This window comes from Daucus carota, chromosome 1 (genome assembly GCF_001625215.2).
Source record: "Daucus carota subsp. sativus chromosome 1, DH1 v3.0, whole genome shotgun sequence".
NCBI lineage: Eukaryota > Viridiplantae > Streptophyta > Magnoliopsida > Apiales > Apiaceae > Daucus > Daucus carota.
In genome coordinates, this window is record NC_030381.2 from 29,387,502 (window position 1) to 29,411,934 (window position 24,433).

General features: G+C 30.7%; 1 protein-coding gene across 1 annotated transcript; it reads left to right on the top strand.

The window, feature by feature from the left end:
* Positions 1-13,424: 13,424 nt before the first annotated feature.
* On the top strand, positions 13,425-23,547 carry LOC108204846 (DEAD-box ATP-dependent RNA helicase 11). Its single transcript, XM_017374488.2, has 7 exons — positions 13,425-13,532; positions 13,753-14,697; positions 14,796-14,879; positions 16,744-16,986; positions 17,509-17,676; positions 19,607-19,720; positions 22,729-23,547. Exons 2-7 carry the CDS (start codon positions 13,963-13,965, stop codon positions 23,212-23,214), a joined length of 1,830 nt encoding a protein of 609 aa, XP_017229977.1. The 5' UTR covers positions 13,425-13,532; positions 13,753-13,962; the 3' UTR covers positions 23,215-23,547.
* The last annotated feature ends 886 nt before the right edge of the window (positions 23,548-24,433 follow it).

Consider the following 24,433-nt stretch of genomic DNA (forward strand, 5'->3'; position numbering starts at 1 on the left):
TGATATTATTGTCTGCGCCTTCGATTACGGGTATGTTTAGCAACCACTTTTCTTGCCGGCTTCGGGCTTATAAGTCGGAAGCAATTTTTTTATATCTTTTGTATAAAGAAAATATGAGCCAACCTCTAATTTATAAATCAGTCAGTTAGCTTCTTTTAGTTTTTTTTTTTTTTGGGAAGTATGACTTTACGAAATGTATGAAAACACTTAGAAAAAGATTTATAATATGTTGTTATTATATTAGTACTTTTTATATCTAATGAACTACAGATATAAAAAATTATATTCAAATATATAATTTAATTTATAAATTACTTTTCATCTATAACGAATTACAAAGATTGCAAAAAAAAAAAAAAACTAATATTAATATCACAAAACAATATGAAAATCAACTAAAACCAGTCCAAAATCAACTAAAAGCAACCGAATCAAACAAAAACAACCGACATAGTTTTATGATTTATTCTGTCTGTACTTCTCTCTTCTTACCTCCTTCACCTTAACAATCCACGGTCGCTCCATCTTCACTCTCTCACAATCATTCCCTCTCTCTTACCGTCGCGCACAACCACAACTAGCAAAGTCACAGTGGCTCCTTCATCCCCCGACTCCAAAACTTCAACAAGACACCAATCTTATTCACAAATTCAAGCAATTTAACATGTTTCAAAAATCCAATTAACACAAAAGCCCCAATTTTATGAACCCTAATTTTCTAGTTCAACATACGTGTGACTATATATATGTATATAGAGTCATACTATAATACAAACCAAATTAACCTAAAAACTAAAAACCAGACTGCTCAGTTTTTTATTACTATTTTTAATTACAAAAATCACTAATTTGTACATAACATATCACTAATATATATATAGCATATCTCGCGAATATAAATATATATGCCAACATTCGAGAGAGGGACTCCTTATATGGAGTTACGTAGTGCGCCACTATAAATCGTCAATTTTATTATAAATTCTGTTATATAATACATATAAAACGTGATTCTAATATTGAATACTATAAAATAAATCTATTTTAAGTAATTTAACACTTAAAATTTGATTAAAAAAAGTATATTTTCGAAACTGATTCTACAACAGAATAATTCTGGATGATTATTATTCTGTTATAGAATCATGTTGAGATTTTGCATAATTTTAGATGATCTTTGAAATAAAAAAATTGTATAACTTCGTTTTCGGTTTAATAATCATAATTCGCAATTATATTTCATAAAAAATATAATAGAATATATATTATTAATATATTTATAATAGTGTGCTACGTAACTTCATATAAGAGGATATGCTATGGAGTGCTACCCTAAATATATATACACATATATATGCGACGTATATGACCATCATCTTCACCCGAACCATAATAACCACTCTTACCATCATTACCATACGTTTCTGTGACTTGCTACCATCGCCTGCCATCACCAATAGTCACGGACACTTTCCATCATAACTTACAAAAACTAACGACTACTTACCACCATCATACACTTCTTTTACGGCTTGTTACCATCAAGAACCTTCCTAAGATTGAAATTGATCATCTATGATCGATCATCAATAGTTTAGGTAACTAGATTTTCTCAATTTTGAATTATAAAATCGTTCTTTATATATTGTATAAAAACAGTGATTAGTGCAGTATATATTAGTGATACCCGCAGTTATAAATAGTGGTAGGGAAACTGGTTTTTAGTTTGTATTTAAGAGTTTGTTTGTATTTGATAACTTGCCTATGTATATATAAGTTTATATAAGATCAAGATGTGAATATTTAGCAAAAAAAAAAAAAAGATTGAGATGTGAAATAGTTTTGATTATTATTGGAAACAGAGATAAAATGATGGGAGAATAGTGAAACGGGAGATCTCCTTGAGCGTACTTTTGAAAGAGAATGAAGGGAAAATGTATAAATGCAAAAAGAATCAGCGGACCGTATTCTTACAAATAAAATAAAATATAATGTTCTTTGCACAATTTCTCTATATATTAACATCATAAGAAATTTGGTAATAAAAAGTTACTAACTTGAAAGAGAAAAAAGTTATTAATAACTCAAATCACGTTAGTTTTAACAAATTAGTCATGTCAGACAAGAATTGTTTGAGGATATTATGGGCTCTGTGTCCAACATCTCCTCAGTCACATAAACATGAACACAAGGCTTGTATCGTGCTAAGTATGAAGAAATAAGGTTGCACCTTCTCTACAAGCTCGGGTTTTTAGCGCAGTGGTATGCACCTGATCCTAACAATTAATATTCGAGCGAGGTTGCGTGTTCGAAATCCAAAGAAGGCACTAACGTCCCCAATTTTAATTTACCAAACTTGAACTCGAGTCGTCATTTGTGATCGTAAATATTAATTAATATTATTAAAGTCGAACATTCAAAAACTGGATCATGACAGTCAATTATTTATGTGCGTAATATATTTCTAAATATATAATAATATATGTCATTCCCGAATCATTCACATGATCCTTGAAAATAATATCCTAAACACGAGGCCGAATCATTCACATAATAATATACGTTCGTTTGATCCTTAAAATTGTATTTGAAGACCCAATGTATATATACGATTTGTCAGAAATAATTATTAACTAAAATTTTCAAAACCTTCAAATAACACTTTCTTATATAATTTCAATTATATTATACCAAACCCTAAAATCTATCTCGACAATAACCGACCTCTATTCACATTCACAAAAGTGTGCATATTTTATCATTTAATATATATATATATATATATATATATATATATATATATATATATATATATATATATATATGTATATATAACTATGAAACTAAATTTGAAATTTGCATACAAAAATTTACAAATAACTTTTGGAAATATTAAAACAAATTATATACTTTTGAAATCACAAATATCTGTTTAAAAACTAGCTGAGAAGCCGCGCGTTGTGACGGCCTATAAAAATTATATAACGATTCGATATTAATATTTGTAGAATAAAATAAAATTATGGTGGTCTATTAAAATTATATTAATGATTAGAATAAAATAAATTTTATATTATGTACTTGATGCGATACCAATTTTAATATATAAAACTGCAAAATTGGATTATAATTCATGAGTGAAAAAATGAAAATAAATTTCTACATGTAATTAACGATTTAAATCACAACGAATCTTAATTTAAATTGAATTTTTTTTTTTGGAAAATAATCATGTTCTCACTAATATTGTCACCTTCCTCCAATTTCTTTGGATTGGTTGTGCACAGAAACATCAATATCCAATATTTTCCTGTATGCAAAGTAAATCATAAAAAAATTAACAACAACCAACATGTTCGATCAACAAACCAAATATTATAAAAGAATAACCAACCAACATATATCACAAACATTTAATTTATTGACCTTTTCATCCATCAATATCATGTCAAGACTATATTTTTCTTCCGTATTTGGGTTTGTCGATCCCACATCTGACAAACTCTTACTCCGATCAGCCAATTATATCTATCGCTATTAAAAGGCATATGGAATAGTGTAACAGTGTAACTCATTATTGTATTAGAGAGAAGATAAATAAACACAAAAACATTGTGTATGTTAAATTTGATGACGTCTGGTCTCAATTTATAGGGATTGATTTGAGTAAAGACCGGATTATCAGAAATATATTCTATTTTTGATATACGCTTTCTCCAAAAATATGGTCAGTCTTGAAAAGAAGTAAGTCTTTTTTCACATCAAAATAATTGAAAAGAAGTTTCAAATTTTGATTTGATATTTATTAAGGGATATAGTTTTTTATTTTTGATATATTGCAAAAGGTAATTTTGAAACTTTCTTCCAATATTCCGAAACTAAAAAAGTTAATTTTTATTTTTGATAGTTCTGAAACTTGTTTCTAATATATTCGAAATTAAAAGTAGTAGTGTTAATTTTTGATATTTTTTATCCAAAAATTTTAGAAAATTAGAAAAATCGAACCGAGCAATCTGAGAGGCACCACCTACACGCCCCATACTTCTCCTTTATATAAGTATAAGTTGAGAAACCGCGCGTTGCGGCGGCCTATAAAAATTCTATTAATGATTCATGGTGAAAAAATGAAAATAAATTTATACACATAATTAACAATTTAAAGCATGACGAATCTTAATTTAAGCTCGTGGGTTTACCCAGTGCGCACCCGAAGGGTAGCGGCTGCGGGTCCCTACGTTAAAAATAATAATAATAATCTTAATTTATTTTTTTTTGAAAAGTAATCATGTTCTTACATTGTCACCTTCCTCCAATTTTTTTGGATTGATTGTGCACAAAAACATCTAACTTAAATCTGTGAGATACCGGTCTATAACTACCCTCTTAAAAGTTACTTGAACGGAGCAAACAGATAATGCATGCATAATTTTTTCTAGTATACAAAGTAAATCATATAGAAATTAACAATAACAAACATGTTCGATGAATAGGTTTGTAGTATTGAGAGAGGTCGTTGTGTTTAGATGATCCAAAACCCTACGTTCTATACGGGTATTTATAATTGCAGAGAGACTTGTTTGCTACTCTTTCCCATAATTAAATAATCTGAACAAAATCAGATTAAAGTTTTCAAGCTAAATAATTTGTCTTTCCCATAACTAAATAATATGAAACAAAATCAGATTAAAACTTTCAAGCTATTATATTCCATAAATAATTTGAAACAAAATCAGATTCTGAAACTTGCTTCTAATATACCCGAAACTAAAAAAGGTAGTTCTAATTATTGATATTTTTCAACTAAAAATTCCAGAAAATTAGAAAAATAGAACGGAGCGATGTGAGAGACACCACTTGGACGCCCCTCGCTTCTCCTTTATATAAGTATACTAGTGAATAAAGCCGCGCTTCGCGGCGGCGTTATGATTTTTTTTATAATTTTGATACGAATTAATATTATAATTGCATAAAAATTATTTTGAGTCATGTTCCCGTTAAACATATCATTAATAAAGAAAATATTATAATAATTATAAAAATTTGTTTAAGTGACCCTCTTGTCAAACACAATACTAATAAAAAAAATAATTTGAATCGCCCTCCCATCAAAGATAATATTAATCAATAATTATTATAATTATGATAAAATTAAATATAATAATATAGATTAAAATAGTTTGAGCTGCTCTCTTGTCAAACACAATACTAATGATAAAAATAGTTCGAGCTGCTCTCTTATCAAACACAGTATGTTTTATCATTAGTATTGTGTTTACTTTTTTATCATCAGCATATTTCATAGAACAAATGTTCTGCAAATTAAACATATTTTATAAAAAAATAATATTATAACTTAGATAAAAAATTATTTTAGCCGCTTCCCGTCAAACATAATACTAATAGAAAATTTATTATTATTTAGAGAAAAATTAATTTGGGCCGCCCTCCCCTCAAACACAATATAATCAAGAATCGTTTACATTATAATAAAATTATAATTATAATCGGATAAATATATCCAATTTCATAGATTTTAGCTATTATATTTTTTTAAGATTTCTGTTTTTTAATTGTTTAGAATTATCTCTCATTTCTTTTAAGATTCCTACGTATTTCTTAACTACTTAGAATTTCATAGATTTTAGCTATTATATTTTTGTTAAAATTCCTATTTCTTAACTACTTAGAATTATATCTTTTTTACGATTACTGTACTTTAGCTACTTTACCTATTTTCTTTCAAAAAAAATAGAAAAATTAAACGGAGAGTTTCTAGAGACGCCACCTAAAGCCACGCTTCGCGGCGTCGTTATAAATTTTGATATGAATTAATATCATAATAACATAAAAATTTGAGTCATCTTCCCGTTAACCATATTATTACTAATAAAAAATATTATAATTTGTATAGAAATTTGTTTAAGTGGCCATCTAGTCAAACACAATACTAATAGTAAAATTAGTTTGAACCGGCCTCCCGTGGAAGATAATATTAATCCATAATTATTATTTTTATGATAAAATTAAATATTATAATTTAGATCAAAATTAGTTTGAGCCGCTTTCTTGTCAAACACAATACTAATAACAAAATATTATAATTTAGATATTAGTTTAAGTCGCCTTACTGTCAAACACAATACTAATAAAAATTATTCTAATTATGATAAAATTAAAGATTATAATTGGATAAAAATTATTTTGAACCGTGGTACCGTTTTAACAAAAAAAAATATTATAACATAGATAAAAATTATATTAGCCACTTTCCCCTCAAACATAATACTAATAGAAAAATTATTATTATTTAGATAAAAATTAGTTTGGGCCGCCTCCCGTGCCCGTCAAACACAATACTAATCAGGAATCATTTACATTATTATAAAATCAATATATGATTCCTAATTTATGTATCCTATTTTTTTTTAATTATTTTTATTTTATGATTCCTATTTATTGGTTAAAAATTATTATTCTTTTATGGTTCTAATTTTTTTCTATTAGTTTTTTTAATGATTAATATCTTTACAATCCTTTATTTTTTATACGAAATTTTAAAAAAATTATAAGACTAAATCGAAAATAAAAATTGTACGTATTACCCTAGAAATCCTAAATATAAATTGTATTTTATCTATGATTGTTAGTATAAATAAATATAATCCTACTCCTTTTAGGATTCATAAATAAGAAAAGAATTGTATTGCCTTTAGAATCCAAAAAGAAAAGAGTTGTATTAATTTTTGGAATCCTTGAATCTGATTTAAGAAAATAATTGTATCATCTTTAGAATTCAATAAGAAATACTAAATAGAAAAGAAAAGAATTCTATTATCTTTAGAATTCAATAAGAAAAGAGTTGTATTATTTTTTGAATTCTTGAACTTGATTTTTTGAATTATAATTATATTTTTTTCTCTCCGAAATTTAAGAAAAATTAGAAGACTGAATCGAACGATTCTAGAGACGCCCGCATCCTCCTTTATATATATATACTAGTGAAAAAAGCCGCGCTTCGCGGCGGCGTTATAAATTTTTTATAAATTTTGATACAAATTAATATTATAATTACATAAAAATTATATTGAGTCATGTTACCGTTTAACATATCATTAATATAAAATTTTGTTTAAGTAGCCCTCCTATCAAACACAATACTAATAAAAAAAATTGTTTGAACCGCCCTCATCAAAGATAATATTAATCAATAATTATTATAATTATGATAAAATTAAATATAAGAATATGGATAAAAATTAGTTTGAACTGCTCTCTTGTCAAACACGATACTAATAACAAAAAATTATAATATAGATATTAGTTTGAGTCGCCCAACGTCAAACACAATACTAATAAAAAATTATTATAATTATGGTAAAATTAAAGATTATAATTGGATCAAAATTATTATAATTTGTGGTCCCATTTTAATAAAAAAAAATACATTATAATGTAGATAAAAAATTATTTTAGCCACTTTCTCGTCAAACATAATACTAATAGATACTTATGATAAAAATAAATTTGAGCCGCCCTCCCCTCAAACACAAAACTAATCAAGAATCTTTTTTAAAAATTTTGATACGAATTATTATTATAATTGCGTAAAAGTTATTTTGTGTCATGTTCCCGTTAAACATATCATTAATAAAAAATATTATAATTTAATATAAATTTTTTTTAAGTGGCCCTCGTGTCAAACACAATACTAATAAAAATAAAAATTAGTTTGAGCCACTCTCTTGTCAAGTACAATACTAATAACAAAAAATTATAATATAGATATTAGTTTGAGTCGCACTACCGTCAAACACAATACTAATAAAAAATTATTATAATTATGATAAAGTTAAAGATTATAATTGAATAAAAATTATTTCAAGATGTCGTCCCGTTTTAATAAAAGAATTACATTATAACTTACATACAAAATTGTTTTAGCCGCTTTCCCGTTAGACATAATACTAATAGAAAATTTATTATTATATAGATAAAAATTAGTTTGGGCCGCCCTCCCCTCAAACACAATACTAATTAATAATTTTTTTATATAAATTTTGATACGAATTAATATTATAATTGCATAAAAGTTATTTTGAGTCATGTTCTCGTTAAACATATCATTAATAAAAGCTATTACAATTAATATAATTTTTTTTTTAAGTGGCCCTCCCATGAAACACAATACTAATAAAAAAAAATTGTTTGACCTGCCCTCTCATCAAAAACAATATTAATCAATAACTATTATAATTATGATAAAATTAGATATAATAATATAGATAAAAATAGTTCGAGCCGCTCTCTAGTCAAACGCAATACTAATAACAAAATATTATAATATAGATATTAGTTTGAGTCGGCCTAACGTCGTCAAACACAATACTAATAAAAATTATTTTAATTATTTATTTTAAGTCATGGTCCCGTTTAAATAAAAAAATATATTATAACTTAGATAAAAAAAATTATTTTAGCCGCTTTCCCGTCAAACATAATACTAATCGAAAGTTTATTATTATTTAGATAAAAATTAATTTGGGCCCCACTAAACACAATACTAATCGGGAATCATTTACATTATGACAAAATTATAAGGGGAATTATCTTGTATACTGTTTTTTCAATCTTATTTTCAAAAATACTACCTTCTCCAATCTTATTTTCAAAAATACTACCTTATCTAAAATCTTTCAAATATACTATCTTTTTGAAAATATTTTCCAAAAATACGGTGGTTGCATATGCAACCATATATGTAACTACAAATCCTGATTTCAAGTTGCAGTTTTCAAATGTCATTTTCGATTCCAAAGATGAGGTCGAAAATGACATTTGAAAACTGCAACTTGAAATCAGGATTTGTAGTTGCATATATGGTTGCATATGGTTGTATTCAGTTGCATATGGTTGCATTCAGTTGATTCTATTGTAATCTAATGGCCCCGCCAGGGGCACATCATACATCGGTTGTAACTTACTCAGTTGCATTTAGTTGCATATGAGGTCGCATTTAGTTGCATATGAGGTTGCATTCAGTTGATTCTATTGCAATCTAATGGCCCCGCCAGGGGCACACCATACATCATTTGTAACTTACAGTGCAACCTCATATGCAACGGAAACTGTAAGTTGCAACTGATGTATGTTTGCCCCTGCGGGGCCATTAGATTACAATAGAATTAACTGAATACAACCTCATATGCAACTATATATGCAACTACAAATCCTCAAAATGTCATTTGAAATCTGAAACTTGAAATCAGGGATTCAGTTGCATATATGGTTGCATATGCAATCACCGTATTTTTGAAAATATTTTAGAGAAGGTAGTATTTTTGAAAATAAGATTGGAGAAGGTAGTATTTTTGAAAATAAGATTGAAAACATGATTATGAATTAAAAAAAGCCCAAATTATAATTATAATTGGATAAATATATCCAATTTTATAGATTTTAACTATTATATTTTTCTTTAGATTCCTATTTTTTAATTGTTTAGAATTATCTCACTTTTCTTTAAAGATTCCTATTTGTTAACTATCTACAATTTCGCAAAATTTAGCTATTATATTTTTGTTAGAATTCCTATTTCTTAACTACTTAGAATTATATCTCTTTTACTATTTCTAACTTTTAGCTACTTTATTTATTTTCATTCAAAACATTAGAAAAATCACAAAAATTAAACGAAAAGTTTCTAGAGACGCCACATCATTGTCTATAAATTTTATAACTTTTGAAAATAAGTATTGTTTTTTTATAATTCATATATTTAATATATAATTAAAAATGAGAATTGTATCACCGTACAAATCTTAAGTATGAATTGTATTTGTTTTGTTATTGTTATTTTGAATAAAATCCTATTTCTTTTACGATTCCTAAATAAGAAAATATTGTATTACCTTTACAATCCTTGAATTTGATTTTTAGGTTATAATTTTATTTTTTATTCGAAATTTAAGAATATTATAAGACTAAATCGAACAATTTTAGACACTCCACGTATAAGTCTATAAATTTTATTTCTTTTGAAAATAAGAATTTTATTTTTTTTATAATTCATATATCACCGTACAAATCTTAAAAATGAATTGTATTTATTATGTGATTGTTATTTTAAATAAATAAAATCCAACTAATGACAATCCGGAAAACATCAAACGAAACCCATCCCTTTCTCCAACTTTAATCGGGCTCGGCAAGAACCTCTCTGTAGGCAAGAACCTCTCTGTAGGCAAAAGAAATCCAAAGCTAAAATATATATACAGTATATGCGAATAAACCACAAAGCCGAGTTTGCTCCGCGATATTATCTGGGTAGCCCAGGAGCTTAAGCAGTAGGGTAGTAAATACTAAATATATCGATTCAAAAATATCGCGACGAAAGAATTGTATCATCTTTAAATTTTAATAAGAAAATTTTTTTTATTATTTTTAGAATCTTTTAAACTGTTTTTTTTTTAATTCTAGAGTATATTACCTTTCGAATCCAATAAGAAAAAGAATTATATTATTTTTAGAATCCTTAATCCCGTTTTTTTAAGTATAATTATATTTTTTTTCATCAGAAATTTAAGAAAAATTAGAAGACTGAATCGAACAATTCTAGAAACGCCTGCATTCTCCTTTATATATATACTAGTTGAGAAGCCGCGCGTTGCGGCGGCCTATAAAAAATTAATATTTGTCGGATAAAATAAATGTTATATAATTAAAATCTTGATGTAATACCAATAATAAGATATAAAATTACAAAACTGGACTATAATTCATGGTGAAAAAATGAAAATAAATTTATACATGTAATTAACAATTTAAAGTACGACGAATCTTAATTTTATTTGCGTTTTTTTTTAAAGTAATCATGTTCTTACATCGTCTCCTTCCTCCAATTTTTTTGGATTGATTGTGCACAAAAACATCTAATTTAAATCCGTGAGATAGTGATCTATAACTATCCTCGCTTGTAACAACATTTATTTTTTAATATTGGATAAACAGCCTTCACTTAAAAGTTGCTTGAACGGAGCAAACAGATAATGCATGAATAATTTTTCCGATATACAAAGTAAATCATATAAAAATTAACAACAAACATGTCCGATGAACAAAACAAATATTATAAAAGAATAACCAACAAACATACATCGCTAATAGTTAATTTATTGATATCATCCATCAATATCATGTCGAAGACTATATTTTTTTTTTTCATGTTTGGATTTGTCGACTCTTACATAGCGGTCTATAACTACCTTTGCTTGCAATAACCTTTATTTTTTTTAATACTGTATAAACAGTCTTCACTTATCATTGCAGAAGAACGGCACCACCGATTTCTCACCGAGTTAGACATCGAGCAAGAGAATTATCACCAGAGAGAGGTAGGGTTGTGGTATTGAGAGAGAGGAGGTTGTGTTTAGATAATCCAAAATCCTACAATTTGTAGGGGTATTTATAGGTGCAGAGAGACTTGTAGGCTACTCTTTCCCATAATTAAATAATCTGAAACAGAATCAGATTAAAATTTTCAAGCTATTATATTCCATAAATAATCTGAAACAAAATCAGATTCTGACACTTGCTTAATACACCTAAAACTAAAAAAAGTAGTTCTAATTTTTGATATACTTGCAATCTGTAGGGGTATTTATAGGTGCAGATATACTTGTGTGCTACTCTTTCCCATAATTAAATAATCTGAAACAAAATCAGATTAAAAATTCCAAGCTATTATATTCCATAAATAATCTGAAACAAAATCAGGTTTTGACACTTGCTTCTAATATACCCAAAACTATAAAAGGCAGTTCTAATTTTTAATATTTTTCATCCAAAAATTCCAGAAAATTAGAAAAATAGAACGAAGCGATGTGAGAGGCGCCACATACACGCCCCTCGCTTCTCCTTTATATAAGTATATTGATTGATATTGATTGATGATTGATGAGTGATATATTGATTGATGATTGATGATTGATATTGATTTCTTCAAACAAATTAGTATATTTTTAATTTTCTTCATATAAGAAAATTTACCCATAACAACTTAAGGGGCTGTTATTGTATCATGATTTTCAATGACTTTTATTGACTTTTAAAATCTAGGTGTATTCAATCAAGATTTTTAAATACTCTTTAAAAGTAAAGAGGTATTGTATCAGGATTTCTAAAAAGTCTTTCAAAGTTTGAGGTATTGAATTACAACTTTTAAAGAGTTATTAAAAGTCAGTTGTTATTCAATATATCAATGACTTTGGTGGAAATATATAATTGATAGACTTTTAATGATTTTCTAATGAAAATTGCATGTATTTTTTCAGAAAATTGTCAGGCCATTCTTGAAAAGATTTGACATGACTTTTATCTTCCCTCAATTAACCGGTCGCTCCAACCCAGGGTTCATCCTCTGCGAAAAGTCTCTTCAATTCATCCTCTGTGAAAAAAGTTCATTTTCTTCTCTATTATGATTTTCTATTATCATTCTGTGTTTTTACATACATATAGATCTACTTGCTTCTACTCATGATTTGTAATTTATACAGATTGTCGAAGATCTCAATCTTGTTATAAGCATACAACGAATATTCAGCTACATTCAGAGCCTACCAGGCATATATGCCATGCAAAGGCCATACCCACCAATTAAACATCCGTACACCTTCAAGCCTAACAATCCACAAACAATCCACATATAGTGACTGAATCAAGTGAAGCAGAATTCTGTATCGACGAGAAGCACTACTGACTACTTAAGTAGACCAAAAATGTTGCAGTATTAAAGGCAACATGATCAGTCTTCCAACAACTCTACGTACTTGAGCTATATCAGTCCGTTTATGGTATCAAAACACATCATTATTAAATATGAAGAGTGAAAAACACATAATTCTCGAACTCTAAAATCTGTAAATTTATAGTATCAAAAGTGAATACGAAAATCTGATACAAGGTCACAATTAACATTATGTTTATAAATATGATTCAGTAAACAGTATTATAGTATATAAACCCAACTTGGGTATATCAGAAGATCGAGAGGGTATAACAAAAGGTCTAGAGGGTTTCAGAGAGGCTTTATATGATTTTAATAAAAGTCTATTAAAGTATTTCAAAGTTATGAATTTGTAAAAAAAAAGTCCGTTAAAGTTTTTAAAAGTCATTGTCTCGGGAGTCATGAATTGTTTTTGAAATCTTAAGAAGTCAACGAGAGTCATTAAAAGTCTATAAAATCCATTAAAGTCATCCTCCCAAATTTGTCATTAAAAGTCATGATACAATACCAGCCCCTAAATTTAGATCCCGATTCTTCACTACAAAATTTATCAGAACATATAAACTAATTTTCGAGTATATTAAATTATTTATTAAAAATTTCCTAATAATACAACTACTTCCTCGATTAACATATATTTTCCGAGGAAGATACGTATAAAGAAAAAGATATTTATGCATTTGGGGTCTTTGTTGTTTCAACGACATTTCTGTAAAATTAGGGTTTCATTCAACTTTGCGCTTCTCCTTTTGTACGTAATCATCTCCTCCCTCCTCTTTGTATATTTGTCGTATCTGCTCAACGTTTCTGCTGTCGTTTACATTTACACATACACACTTTTTTTTTAATTAATTTTAATTCATTAAAGAACTGCATTTTAATTTGCTATTTGTTTCAGTCCTTGTATATATATACATATGATGCTTAGCTTTTGTTGACATATATGTTGATGTATGTAAAATGGTGATCAGGGGACTTTGATATTGGGCTGAAAGAGAATAAAAGTGATTTGACAAGATTTTGTTTGATTTTGGTAGTCATTTAAGTTGCGGTGATTCGAATTTATAAAGATTTGATATTTGGGTTTTGAGGTGAAGGGTTTTGGGGAATTTAGGGAATTTCTTTTGGGGGTTTTTGAGGTCAACTTTCGAGGGGTTTTCGAGGTCAATTTTTGTTTGACTATGCCAACTTCATGGGCTGATTCTGTTGCTGCTGCTGATAACGCGGCGGCGGCTGCTGGTGCGTCTTCTGGTGGTGGTCGGTCTGCTTATGTTCCGCCCCATCTTCGTAACAGGCCGCCACCTTCGTCTGAACCACCTGTTTTGGCTCACGGTGGTCCAAGTTCTGGTAATATCGCGCCAGCTGGGAATCGTTGGGCTGCGCCCAGGAATGATTATGGGAGGTCTGGGTATAGTTCTGGTGGTGGTGGTGGTGGTGGTCGTGGGGGTGGCTGGAATAATAGGAGTGGTGGCTGGGACCGTGGGAGTGGGAGGGATCGAGAAGTTAACCCATTTGGTGATGATGAAGGTGCTGACGTTGAACCTGTAGAGCAGGAGAATACCGGGATTAATTTTGATGCTTATGAAGATATTCCTGTGGAGACGAGCGGGGATAATGTGCCGCCTCCGGTTAATACATTTGCAGAAATTGACTTGGGTGATGCCCTCAACAAAAATATTCGGAGATGCAAGTATGTCAAGCCTACCCCTGTGCAACGGTATGCCATACCGATCTCTCTTGCAAACCGGGATTTAATGGCTTGTGCTCAGACTGGGTCTGGGAAGACGGCTGCTTTCTGCTTTCCAATTATCAGTGGAATTATGACAGGTCAGTTTCCACCGAGAGCGCCACATATGTCACGGACAGCGTGTCCACTGGCTTTAATTTTGTCCCCGACAAGAGAGTTATCAATCCAAGTAAGAGTCTTTAGTTCTATAATTGGTTGAGAACTATTCTGCTTCTCTTATGTGTTTTTGGTATTAAATGTAACCCCAATGTTTGATTTCATTTGCAGATTCACAATGAAGCACGGAAGTTTGCATATCAAACCGGTGTTAAAGTAGTTGTTGCTTATGGAGGTGCTCCTATTAATCAACAGGTATTATATCATACGGGTTATGATGTGTGACATTTCTGCAAGTGCATTTACGTACTAAATTATGTATCCTAATGTCATGGACTCATAGCTAATCAGTTTATTGTTCTTAATATGGTATGCTGAATTATTATTGTTTTTTGCATAAATTGCTCAAAAGGAGCACGAAATTTGTGTGTTCATGCTAATTGAATATGGCCCCTTCTCCTGTAATCTTCTTGTCCCATTGATGAGCTCACAAGAATGGCAATATTGGGAATTTGATATAATTTCTTCGTGTAGATGGATGCCTGAAACAAATTGATGGATAATATCTCAAGTCAATAGCCTCTTTATCCTTTTTATGAATTCAATAAACTGTTCATGGTCATGATATTAAGTTACAGTTTCCTCAGATTTTTAGGAGATGAGTCAAGCCAGCAGTATCGACGAAGGGGCGAGGGTTCAAGGCTTGTAAAAGGCAGAGTGTGTGAGTTTGTTCTTTAGCTGGAGACAACACAAGCTAAAAAACTAAAAAAATTGAGATGAGCAAATAGTTAATAAAAAAAAAAGTCTCCTTGAGTTGTATTAAATGCAAGAGTGTCACATGATAGAAATTAATGGATTTTTAGCATTACATAGAGATAATATTTGCTTTATCTTGCTTTTTCAGCTTAATTGATCCGTCTCAGATATGCATGATCTGGAAAAGCACTTACTGGATATTATAGGTAGAATTATTCAAGAGTGGTTTCAAAAAAGTTCACTGTAGTACTGATAGAATTGTGATAATAGATTTTTAATTTTGCTCAACTAATTAGATCCACCGCTGTTTCTTAAAGAAAGTAGTCTTTTTGTTGCAAGTTGTGAGGACGTGCTTAACTCCTCTACTAGTAAGAGGGAGTTAGTTTTTGGTGACATTATTACATGAATTTAATAAAATTATAAAAAAATCAAGGACATTTAGATAATTCAGAATCGGTATAATCACTAGTCCAGATATATTCAGTAAATCGGGACTAATGAAGTCATCATGTAAGGGTGTTTAAAGCTTTACATCTGTATCTAGTTTAATTATGCTCCTATCAATAGACTTTGAAATCTGAAAGAGCTTTCCAACTAGCCTTGCATTTTTCCTTATTATATGGCAGCGACAGTTTATATTTAAATTTTGAAAATGCACTTGCATGGACAGCAGTGTGTAAATATTGATGGTTTTAAAGTGATTAATAGTTTCTGTTATGGCAATCACAATAATATTTGATACTAGCATTGATAGTTCAACTGAAAGATTATCTTTACTACAGTATATTACAGCATGCAGACATCTTCTTTGAAATTATATTCTGCTTGAAATGTGATCTTGTGATTCCTTTATCTTAAGAGTCCTTGAGAAGTTTCCTAGCATGGATGCTAGGATTTGACCTTTAATATACTCTAGATGGTCTGTCTACCCATGGAGGTTCATAGAATTGGGGTCGAATACATTACTACAAGTATATGATAATTGATACAGTAACTTTTTTCCTTCAACGATAGAAGACAACTGGTAGTGCAACTGAAGGTAATATCATGACTTAAGCTTTAGAATTGGTATAATTGTATATGACCAGTTCTATTTAAACTTTCAAGATTTAATGATTATACAACTAGGCTTTGCCTTGAATTTTGTTGACATTAAATGTTTACTCTAATCCTTTGGGATATTTCTCCATTATCTTTTTCGTTTATAAAAATCGAAGTTTACACTATATCATCATTCGTCACCAATTGTAGTTCTATTATCCACAGCGTCATTTCTTTAAGGAAACTCTGAAGAGGTGTGGACATTCTTATCGCAAAGAGATTGTACTTTTCTATGTCCTGATTGCATTCTTTATACGTGCAGCTTCGAGAACTTGAAAGAGGTGTTGACATTCTTGTCGCAACTCCTGGAAGGTTGGTGGATCTGCTTGAGAGGGCAAGAGTATCATTACAGATGATCAAATATTTAGCTCTTGATGAAGCAGATCGGATGCTGGACATGGGTTTCGAGCCTCAGATTAGGAATATTGTGCAGCAAATGGATATGCCGCCTCCGGGTGTAAGGCAAACAATGCTATTCAGTGCCACTTTTCCCAAAGAGATACAGGTTTTTGTTTTGTGCCTTTTAAACTTCTCATCTTCAGCTGCTTTGAATTGCATGTGTATTTGTTTTTTAGCTACCATTCATGGATGTCTTGAAATTATAGATAATGCACCCATAAACTTTTCTAAAGAAAAAATGATTCCGAAAGGTACTTTAACTTCATATTGATTGTTTTGAGAAATCAATTGAATTACATCCATTGGGAAGAAGACAATTTAAATAAGGTCAAATCTTTTGAATTAGTGGGAGTACTAACAAATTGACACAATGTATTACAACGGACATGTATATATATATTGTATAAATATACGCGTCTTTAACTGCATACTGGTGATACCCTGCTGATTTTGGGACATGAGTTGAAAAAACCTTCTCCCTGTCCAGTCCGTGGTTCCTTGGAGCATTAGGATTTAGCTTGTTGACCAAACAATGCTTGCATCATCATTTAACTGCCAGTTTGCTATGATTTTGTCTTGGGCTCATGCAAGGCAGTTTCTGATTCTACTACTACTTGGTGACATGCAGAGACTGGCATCAGATTTTTTAGCAGGTTATATCTTTTTGGCTGTTGGAAGGGTCGGTTCAAGTACCGATTTAATAGTCCAGAGAGTTGAATATGTTCAAGAGACGGACAAAAGAAGCCATCTGATGGATCTGCTTCATGCACAAAGGGCAAATGGTACTCATGGGAAGGTAATAATTAGGAAATCTCTTTCTAAGTCTCTTTCGTGTTCTTTAATGTGCCAATAAACCTACAGCATTTTGTCAAAGCTGAAGTGCTCACTCAAAATTTTATTGGTAATATCTGTTATGGGGTTGTTTGAACCCATATCTCAGTTTCTGGGCATAGCGCAGTTGATGTGTAGCAACAATTTTGTTCTGTGCCTCTGTCTGAAGCCGAGGATCGAAAACTTTACTTTGATCAGACAATCCTACAACTTGTAGACCAATTAAAAAGAAGCAAATCTTATTATTATCTGCTCCCAATCATAATTATAGTAGTTCACTACATCAATTTCGAGGAAATATTACATCATAAATGTTAGTACATGAAAATAATGTAGATTGGTAGTCATTTAGATTACGCAGGGTTAGCTGACTACCATTACTAAAGCTAAACAAAACTTTGACAGGGTCGTTCTACTAAAACATCAAATTAATGAAAACGGGGAATTAATGTGGTGAAATAAAAATGGTGATGCTCTACCACTAGAAACAGAACTTGTTTTTTTGATGTTGTCTTCTCTTAGAGCAAGTCCAATGGTGGTGCTAAAATACATATAGCTATTGCTATATTATGAAATAAAAAAGTGATATTTGATGTTAAAATAGAACTTATACTCCAATGATAGTTCTAAAATAGCACCAAATTATCTAAGTATAGCTATATTTCACCCACCCAATCTTTAAATAACTACTTTATTTGTAAACATTACTTTAAATATTGATTTTCCCACTTGCATGCCTATGTGGCAATTATAGCAACATCTATACTTGGTTCTATGTTTAGCACCAAGTATAGCATTTTGCTACTTTGCATCCATGTTTAGCACCCCATTGGAGTGAGGTTTTTTGCTTGGGTGCTATATTATAGATATAGCACCACATTTATCATCTATATTATAGATATAGCAAGCCAATAGTTGCAGCGTTCATCGCAAAAGATATGTTCCTGCTTAAGTTGAGGTCTAGGCATAGAGAGAATCTTTCATGGAACTTATGCTTCCCATACGTTGGATCCATCTAAGGTTAATGCTAAGCCTATGGGAAGAGCTGAGTTGGTGTGAGGAGAAAAAATTAGCTCTATAGTTTGAATGAACAAACCATTAACTTGATGTTAGCCTCTCTCACAGTGTCGATAGTTGCAGCAATCTTTGTCATAGCTCCACGCAAGGTTTGTAATCCAAGACATTAGATAATACAAATACAATATTTTTCTCATGCTAGATATGTTTGAGCTAAGAAATAACATATATAATAGATCACCTCTATGTTTACTTTTGTTATTGATCAGTTAGTAATTATTTTTGTTGGTGGCAAGTAGCAACAGTTTAGAAAAGGCAGAGTACCAGTTGCTTGGTGGCATGTGATTAACTGTTTGTTCCTAGGTTTTAAGTAGTGAGGAACAGAGTTTTGTCAAGATGTTTTTTTTTTAATATGGGAGTTGTTGCTTATTACCTACACCTGATATTCTCTAAACTAGATTATGTGAAAATTTGTAATTATAAGGCAAGGTATGAGTATGATATCAGATTTTCTCCTACGTAGAGTGAGGTAGAGCTATTTTTGGTCGGGATAATTGTAAATATCTTTTGAGCTTATGTTTGCTTTAAGTTTGCGAAGTTCTAAATTGCTTTTGGACATGGCTCTATCTTTCCCAATTGGGTGTGTTATAAGATTAGGTTTACCATCATTTCGTCACCATATTAATGTTTTTATCCTATTACTATACTAGTGTTCTGATGCATATTATGTATAAACTGATTGGAGTATAAACTTATTACAGTAAAAAGAACTATATACTAATCTTGCAAGTATGAGCTAATTTACAACTTCTAGTTTCATTTATTACATCTGTTTTATGATTATTAATAATAATGGTTTGATCATTCAATATTTGCAGCAAGCTCTGACTTTGGTTTTTGTGGAAACAAAGAAAGGTGCTGACTCATTGGAATATTGGTTGTGCAGTAATGGTTTCCCTGCTACTACTATTCATGGTGATAGATCACAGCAGGTACTTCTGTTTGGTCATTTGGTACATGCATAGTTTATGTCACTTGCTGCTTTGCTTTCAAATTTCCCCTTCTTTTCAAATCTTTCGGGATGTTGGTATGGGTGCTATTTGTTTTGACAGTATTAGTGCATAGTATCCTTATATATCTTGGTTACAGAAATAGTAAGATTGATGGAATTGCACTAGGTGTCACTTCAGAATACTATGTTTGATATGTAAAAGAGTAGAGTTATTATTATTTTTTCATTTAATATGAAAGCGACAGTCAATAAAAATAAGGGGGGATCCCACTTTAATATGAGTACAATTATAATTTTAATATGATAAATTGACAGACCTTTAATCTCTGAAAAGATCCCACTTGCATACCCTAAAAGTACTCATGTGAAATTAATAGACTCAAATGAAATCTTATCTACAATAGAGATAGCTTAATGTATTTTTTAATCTTGGTTGTAAATGAAACTTATGAGTATCATATCAGTTTGCAGAAATAATTGTACGAACTCTTGACATGGAAATACTTAAATGAGGATGTAAATGCAGTTTATCAGCAAATGTTTTGGCAATGTGTCTGCAGCTTATTTTTTGAAAATCTGTTGGCACAGTCTGAATTTGGAACTACTGTACTGCTCATTATTTTCTCTTAATGGGTTTGCTACTGACTTTTGTACATTTCCAATAACTTTATGTTCTGATTTTGTACTGCAAATTTAACACAACAAAAAACCTATCTGCTGTTGTATGTCCATCTAATCATTGTGACTGATAGTGTACCTTCTCGTAGGAGAAAATGAGTAACACTCTCTAATGCCTTAAAAAATTTTGGACATTCAAAATTTTTTTGACCCTCCCCTCCCTTTAATCAATCATTTTATCTATATTGTAAAAGCTACATAATATTTCTTATGAAGCTTTTGCAACAAATGGAGTCATTTAAAAGATCGAATGGTACTTTGGTCAAAGATCATGAGCATGTGTGCTTTCCTACTTTTTACAACTATAGACACACATGATTGTCCTTTGTCCCCAGCTCACGGTAGAGTTGAGTCGATGAGGGTCCAACTAGTCAGTTAGTGGCTGACTTGTCATCGCTCGACTAGTAAAATGTATATGCATTTTAAGTAATTTAAATGAAAATAAAATGGGACACTGATGCCAATTATTTAAAAGAAAGTTTTAATTTAAAGTGTCATATATAACTTTTTTTAAAATTAAATGAGATATATCAATTTAGTTTTATTGTATAACAAATGTATATGAAATTTACGTTGGGTATTCCCCTGGTATGCTAATAAACAAATGTGGAGAATTTTGCCGGAACCTTCCTGCTCCAGAATTCTGTTAATCATTTTGGTATTGTGATAAGAAATTATGCAGACATGTCAGCAAATGCAAATCTGTTCTCAAAACTTATAATGCTTAATGCATGGACTGCATGTTTTCTTACATATCAAATTAACTAGTTTGGGAAGATGTGGTGCTTATCTGCTTTTATTCACTGGCGCGACTATGAAATTTGGTCAATAGTGTTTATAACTAAAAATTACGAGTTTAGCTTTAGTTTTTTGTCTCTGCCCTCTTGGGTGATTAATGTTAATTAGAATGGCAACTGGTTCCTGTACTTTGGTAATTCATGTCGTGGTCTCGGTTGTTAATGTCAAAGCCACATCTGAAAATAAATAGATCTGTGCACCTAGTAACCAACTAACCATACAGAATCTAAATAAATTTGTGTCAGTTTGTCTAGTTTTTGAGGTACAATATATATAATATATAACATATATTTAGTAATTGTAGGGTCATGTTCAAGAGAGAACCATTAGAGAGAGAACCCATAGAACCCTTACCTTATTTCTAGTATTAGGTAGGGTTCTGCAGCAGAATTTAAATATTAGTTAGGGTTCTGCAGCAGAACTTCACATGTAAAAAATGTCAATATCTATGTATTATATTTTAAAATTATTTTTGAACACACACAATGATGAAAAAACATGAAAAAACATGTATTTAGATTTAGATCCTAAAAATCTATTTAAAATTTAGGGTTCTGCAGCAGAACCTTAGTGGTTCTGTGGTTTTATTTTAAGGACTTTTTTTCTCTTGAGCGCGACCCAGTAATTGTAATATATAACATATATAGTTTGTCTAGTTTTGTGCTAAATTATTACTTCTAATATAACAATATTACTTTTTTATGTTTAGTTAAATATGAATTATGAATTTGAAGAGGACTGTATTAAGTTTTATTACCTATTGCTATTAATGTTATACTCCGTCTACTCTATTATACAAGTCCATTATTCAAGTCAGTTAGACTTTTTTCACATGTTTTCAAGAGTTTTCACTCTATAGTTTGAACTAATGTTTTTCAGTTTGTTTTTCTGAACAAAAATATACATATCAAACTTTTATTCAAAAAGAAAAAAAATGAAAAATATTTATAATAACTATAAAGTCTAAGCTCTTGGAAATGCGTGTGAAAATCAGACGCCTTATATAATGGACCAAAGGGAGTAACTTATAGGATTATGATGTTATAAAATCGATATTATATACTTTTATTAAGTACTATATTGTTTATTGCGTTTTATTTGAACTACAAACCCCAAACACATTCTATCTGTTTAAAAAACTCGATAACTAAAATTTTGTTAGTATGCCAAATTGCCTAGTCTAATGCACATTGTTATAAAGGAAAATTTCTGGATATTTTAAAAATATCGGACGGTTTTTTAAACCTTCTGGCTCTATATTATAATTCATAAACCTCTTCTGTGGAGGTTTTTAAAACCTAAAAGTGACTTGAGCCAGATGTGATGGTATAATCATCTTATGCCTCGGTTGGGGTCCTTATCTACCATTTTCAGATTCTTCGAGTCATTGCAGGCTTGTAGCTGAACAACATATTTCCTTGCTCATGTTTTTTTTGGTACCTTTCCGTACTACTACTTAAATATCTGTGCTGGTCGTCATGCACTAACAAATTAATTTGGCATGTTCTGCAGGAAAGAGAACAAGCATTGAGATCATTTAAAAGTGGTCATACCCCAATTTTAGTTGCCACTGATGTGGCAGCACGTGGTCTTGATATTCCACATGTTGCACACGTGGTCAATTTTGACCTTCCGAATGACATTGATGATTATGTCCACCGTATAGGGCGAACTGGACGAGCTGGAAAATCAGGACTCGCCACAGCATTTTTCAACGAGAATAACTCTTCAATGGCAAGGTCACTATCTGAACTAATGCAAGAGGCAAATCAGGAGGTTCCTGCATGGCTAGCTCGCTTTGCAACCCGAGCCTCGTTTGGAGGGAAAAACCGGCGTGGAGGAGGTCGATTTGGTGGTCGTGATTTTCGAAGGGACAACTCTTACAGCAGGGGAGGTTCAGATTATTATGGTGCTGGCAACATGAGCAGTGGGTATGGTGCTCCTAGTGGTGGATACGGTGGAGCATATGGTTCTGGGGTGACCAGCGCCTGGGACTGACATCTCAAATTATATCATATTCGTCCTGGATTTTCTGCGATATATAGCATTCCATTTACATTAGAAATTTTACATTAGGACAGACAGCTCTATCTATGGGGTTTCGTCCATTTACAACTGTTTGAAGATCCCCTTTCTGTGGTCTAAAAATTCTTAGAATATCTGCTTGTGGAGTCTGGGGATTTATGATATTAGTAGAAATGCGCAGGGTAGGAATATTTGGCGTTGGCAAGCTGTAACATATTTTCTGAAATTAGGTTATCTTTACCATATCTTTGTGAAATGTGGTAGGAGAATAGTTCATATGGTTGATGGCTTTTGCTTAGACTTGTAGCATTTTGCCTTTGCATTTTTCAGCAGCATTCAAAATCTTAATAGTTACGCCTTACTATGCTCGTCAGCTGTGTTTTCAGGACAGAACTCCTTTGCCGCTGCATGCTGCATCTGTCGTTTTTGTTAGTTGTATACCTGTAGTGTCCAGTGTCTACAGCAATGTATAGAATCGAGAATATTATCTTGTTCTGCAGGGGGATCGGCCTAAAATTTCATGACTTCATAATCTGGTGACATAGCATATGCTCGATTCCAAATGCATAAATTACAGTAATGAAAATTTCCCGTTGTGGAAGTGCGTGTTTCTTATATAGTTTTATAAGTTATTTTTAAGTTTTTATATATAAATATTCAAACAACAAATTTTTATTCATAAGAAAAAAGTTTGAAATAATTTGGGTAACTACATATTACGGAAGATTTAAAATGTGCAAGTAGCGGTGCTTAAATAAACAATCCAGGAAGACGGAGGAAGTACATAGAGCTGAAATGCTAAAATAAACAATTTAGGAAGACGGACGAGTACACAGCGCTGAAATGCATACAAGAACTGTCAAATCACATGAATCCAAATATAATGACAATTTAGGAAGACGGACGAGTACACAGCGCTGAAATGCATACAAGAACTGTCAAATCACATGAATCCAAATATAATGATACTTATCAGTATTGCTAAAATAAACAATTTAGGAAAACGGAGGAGTACACATCGGCTAAAATAAACAATTTAGGAAAACGGAGGAGTACACATCGCTGAAATGCATACAAGAACTGTCAAATCACATGAATCCAAATATAATGATACTTATCAGTATTGTTGAGCTTGAATAACTGTGGTGTTTACAACTTATTAGATATAAAAATTATTAATATGATAATAAGA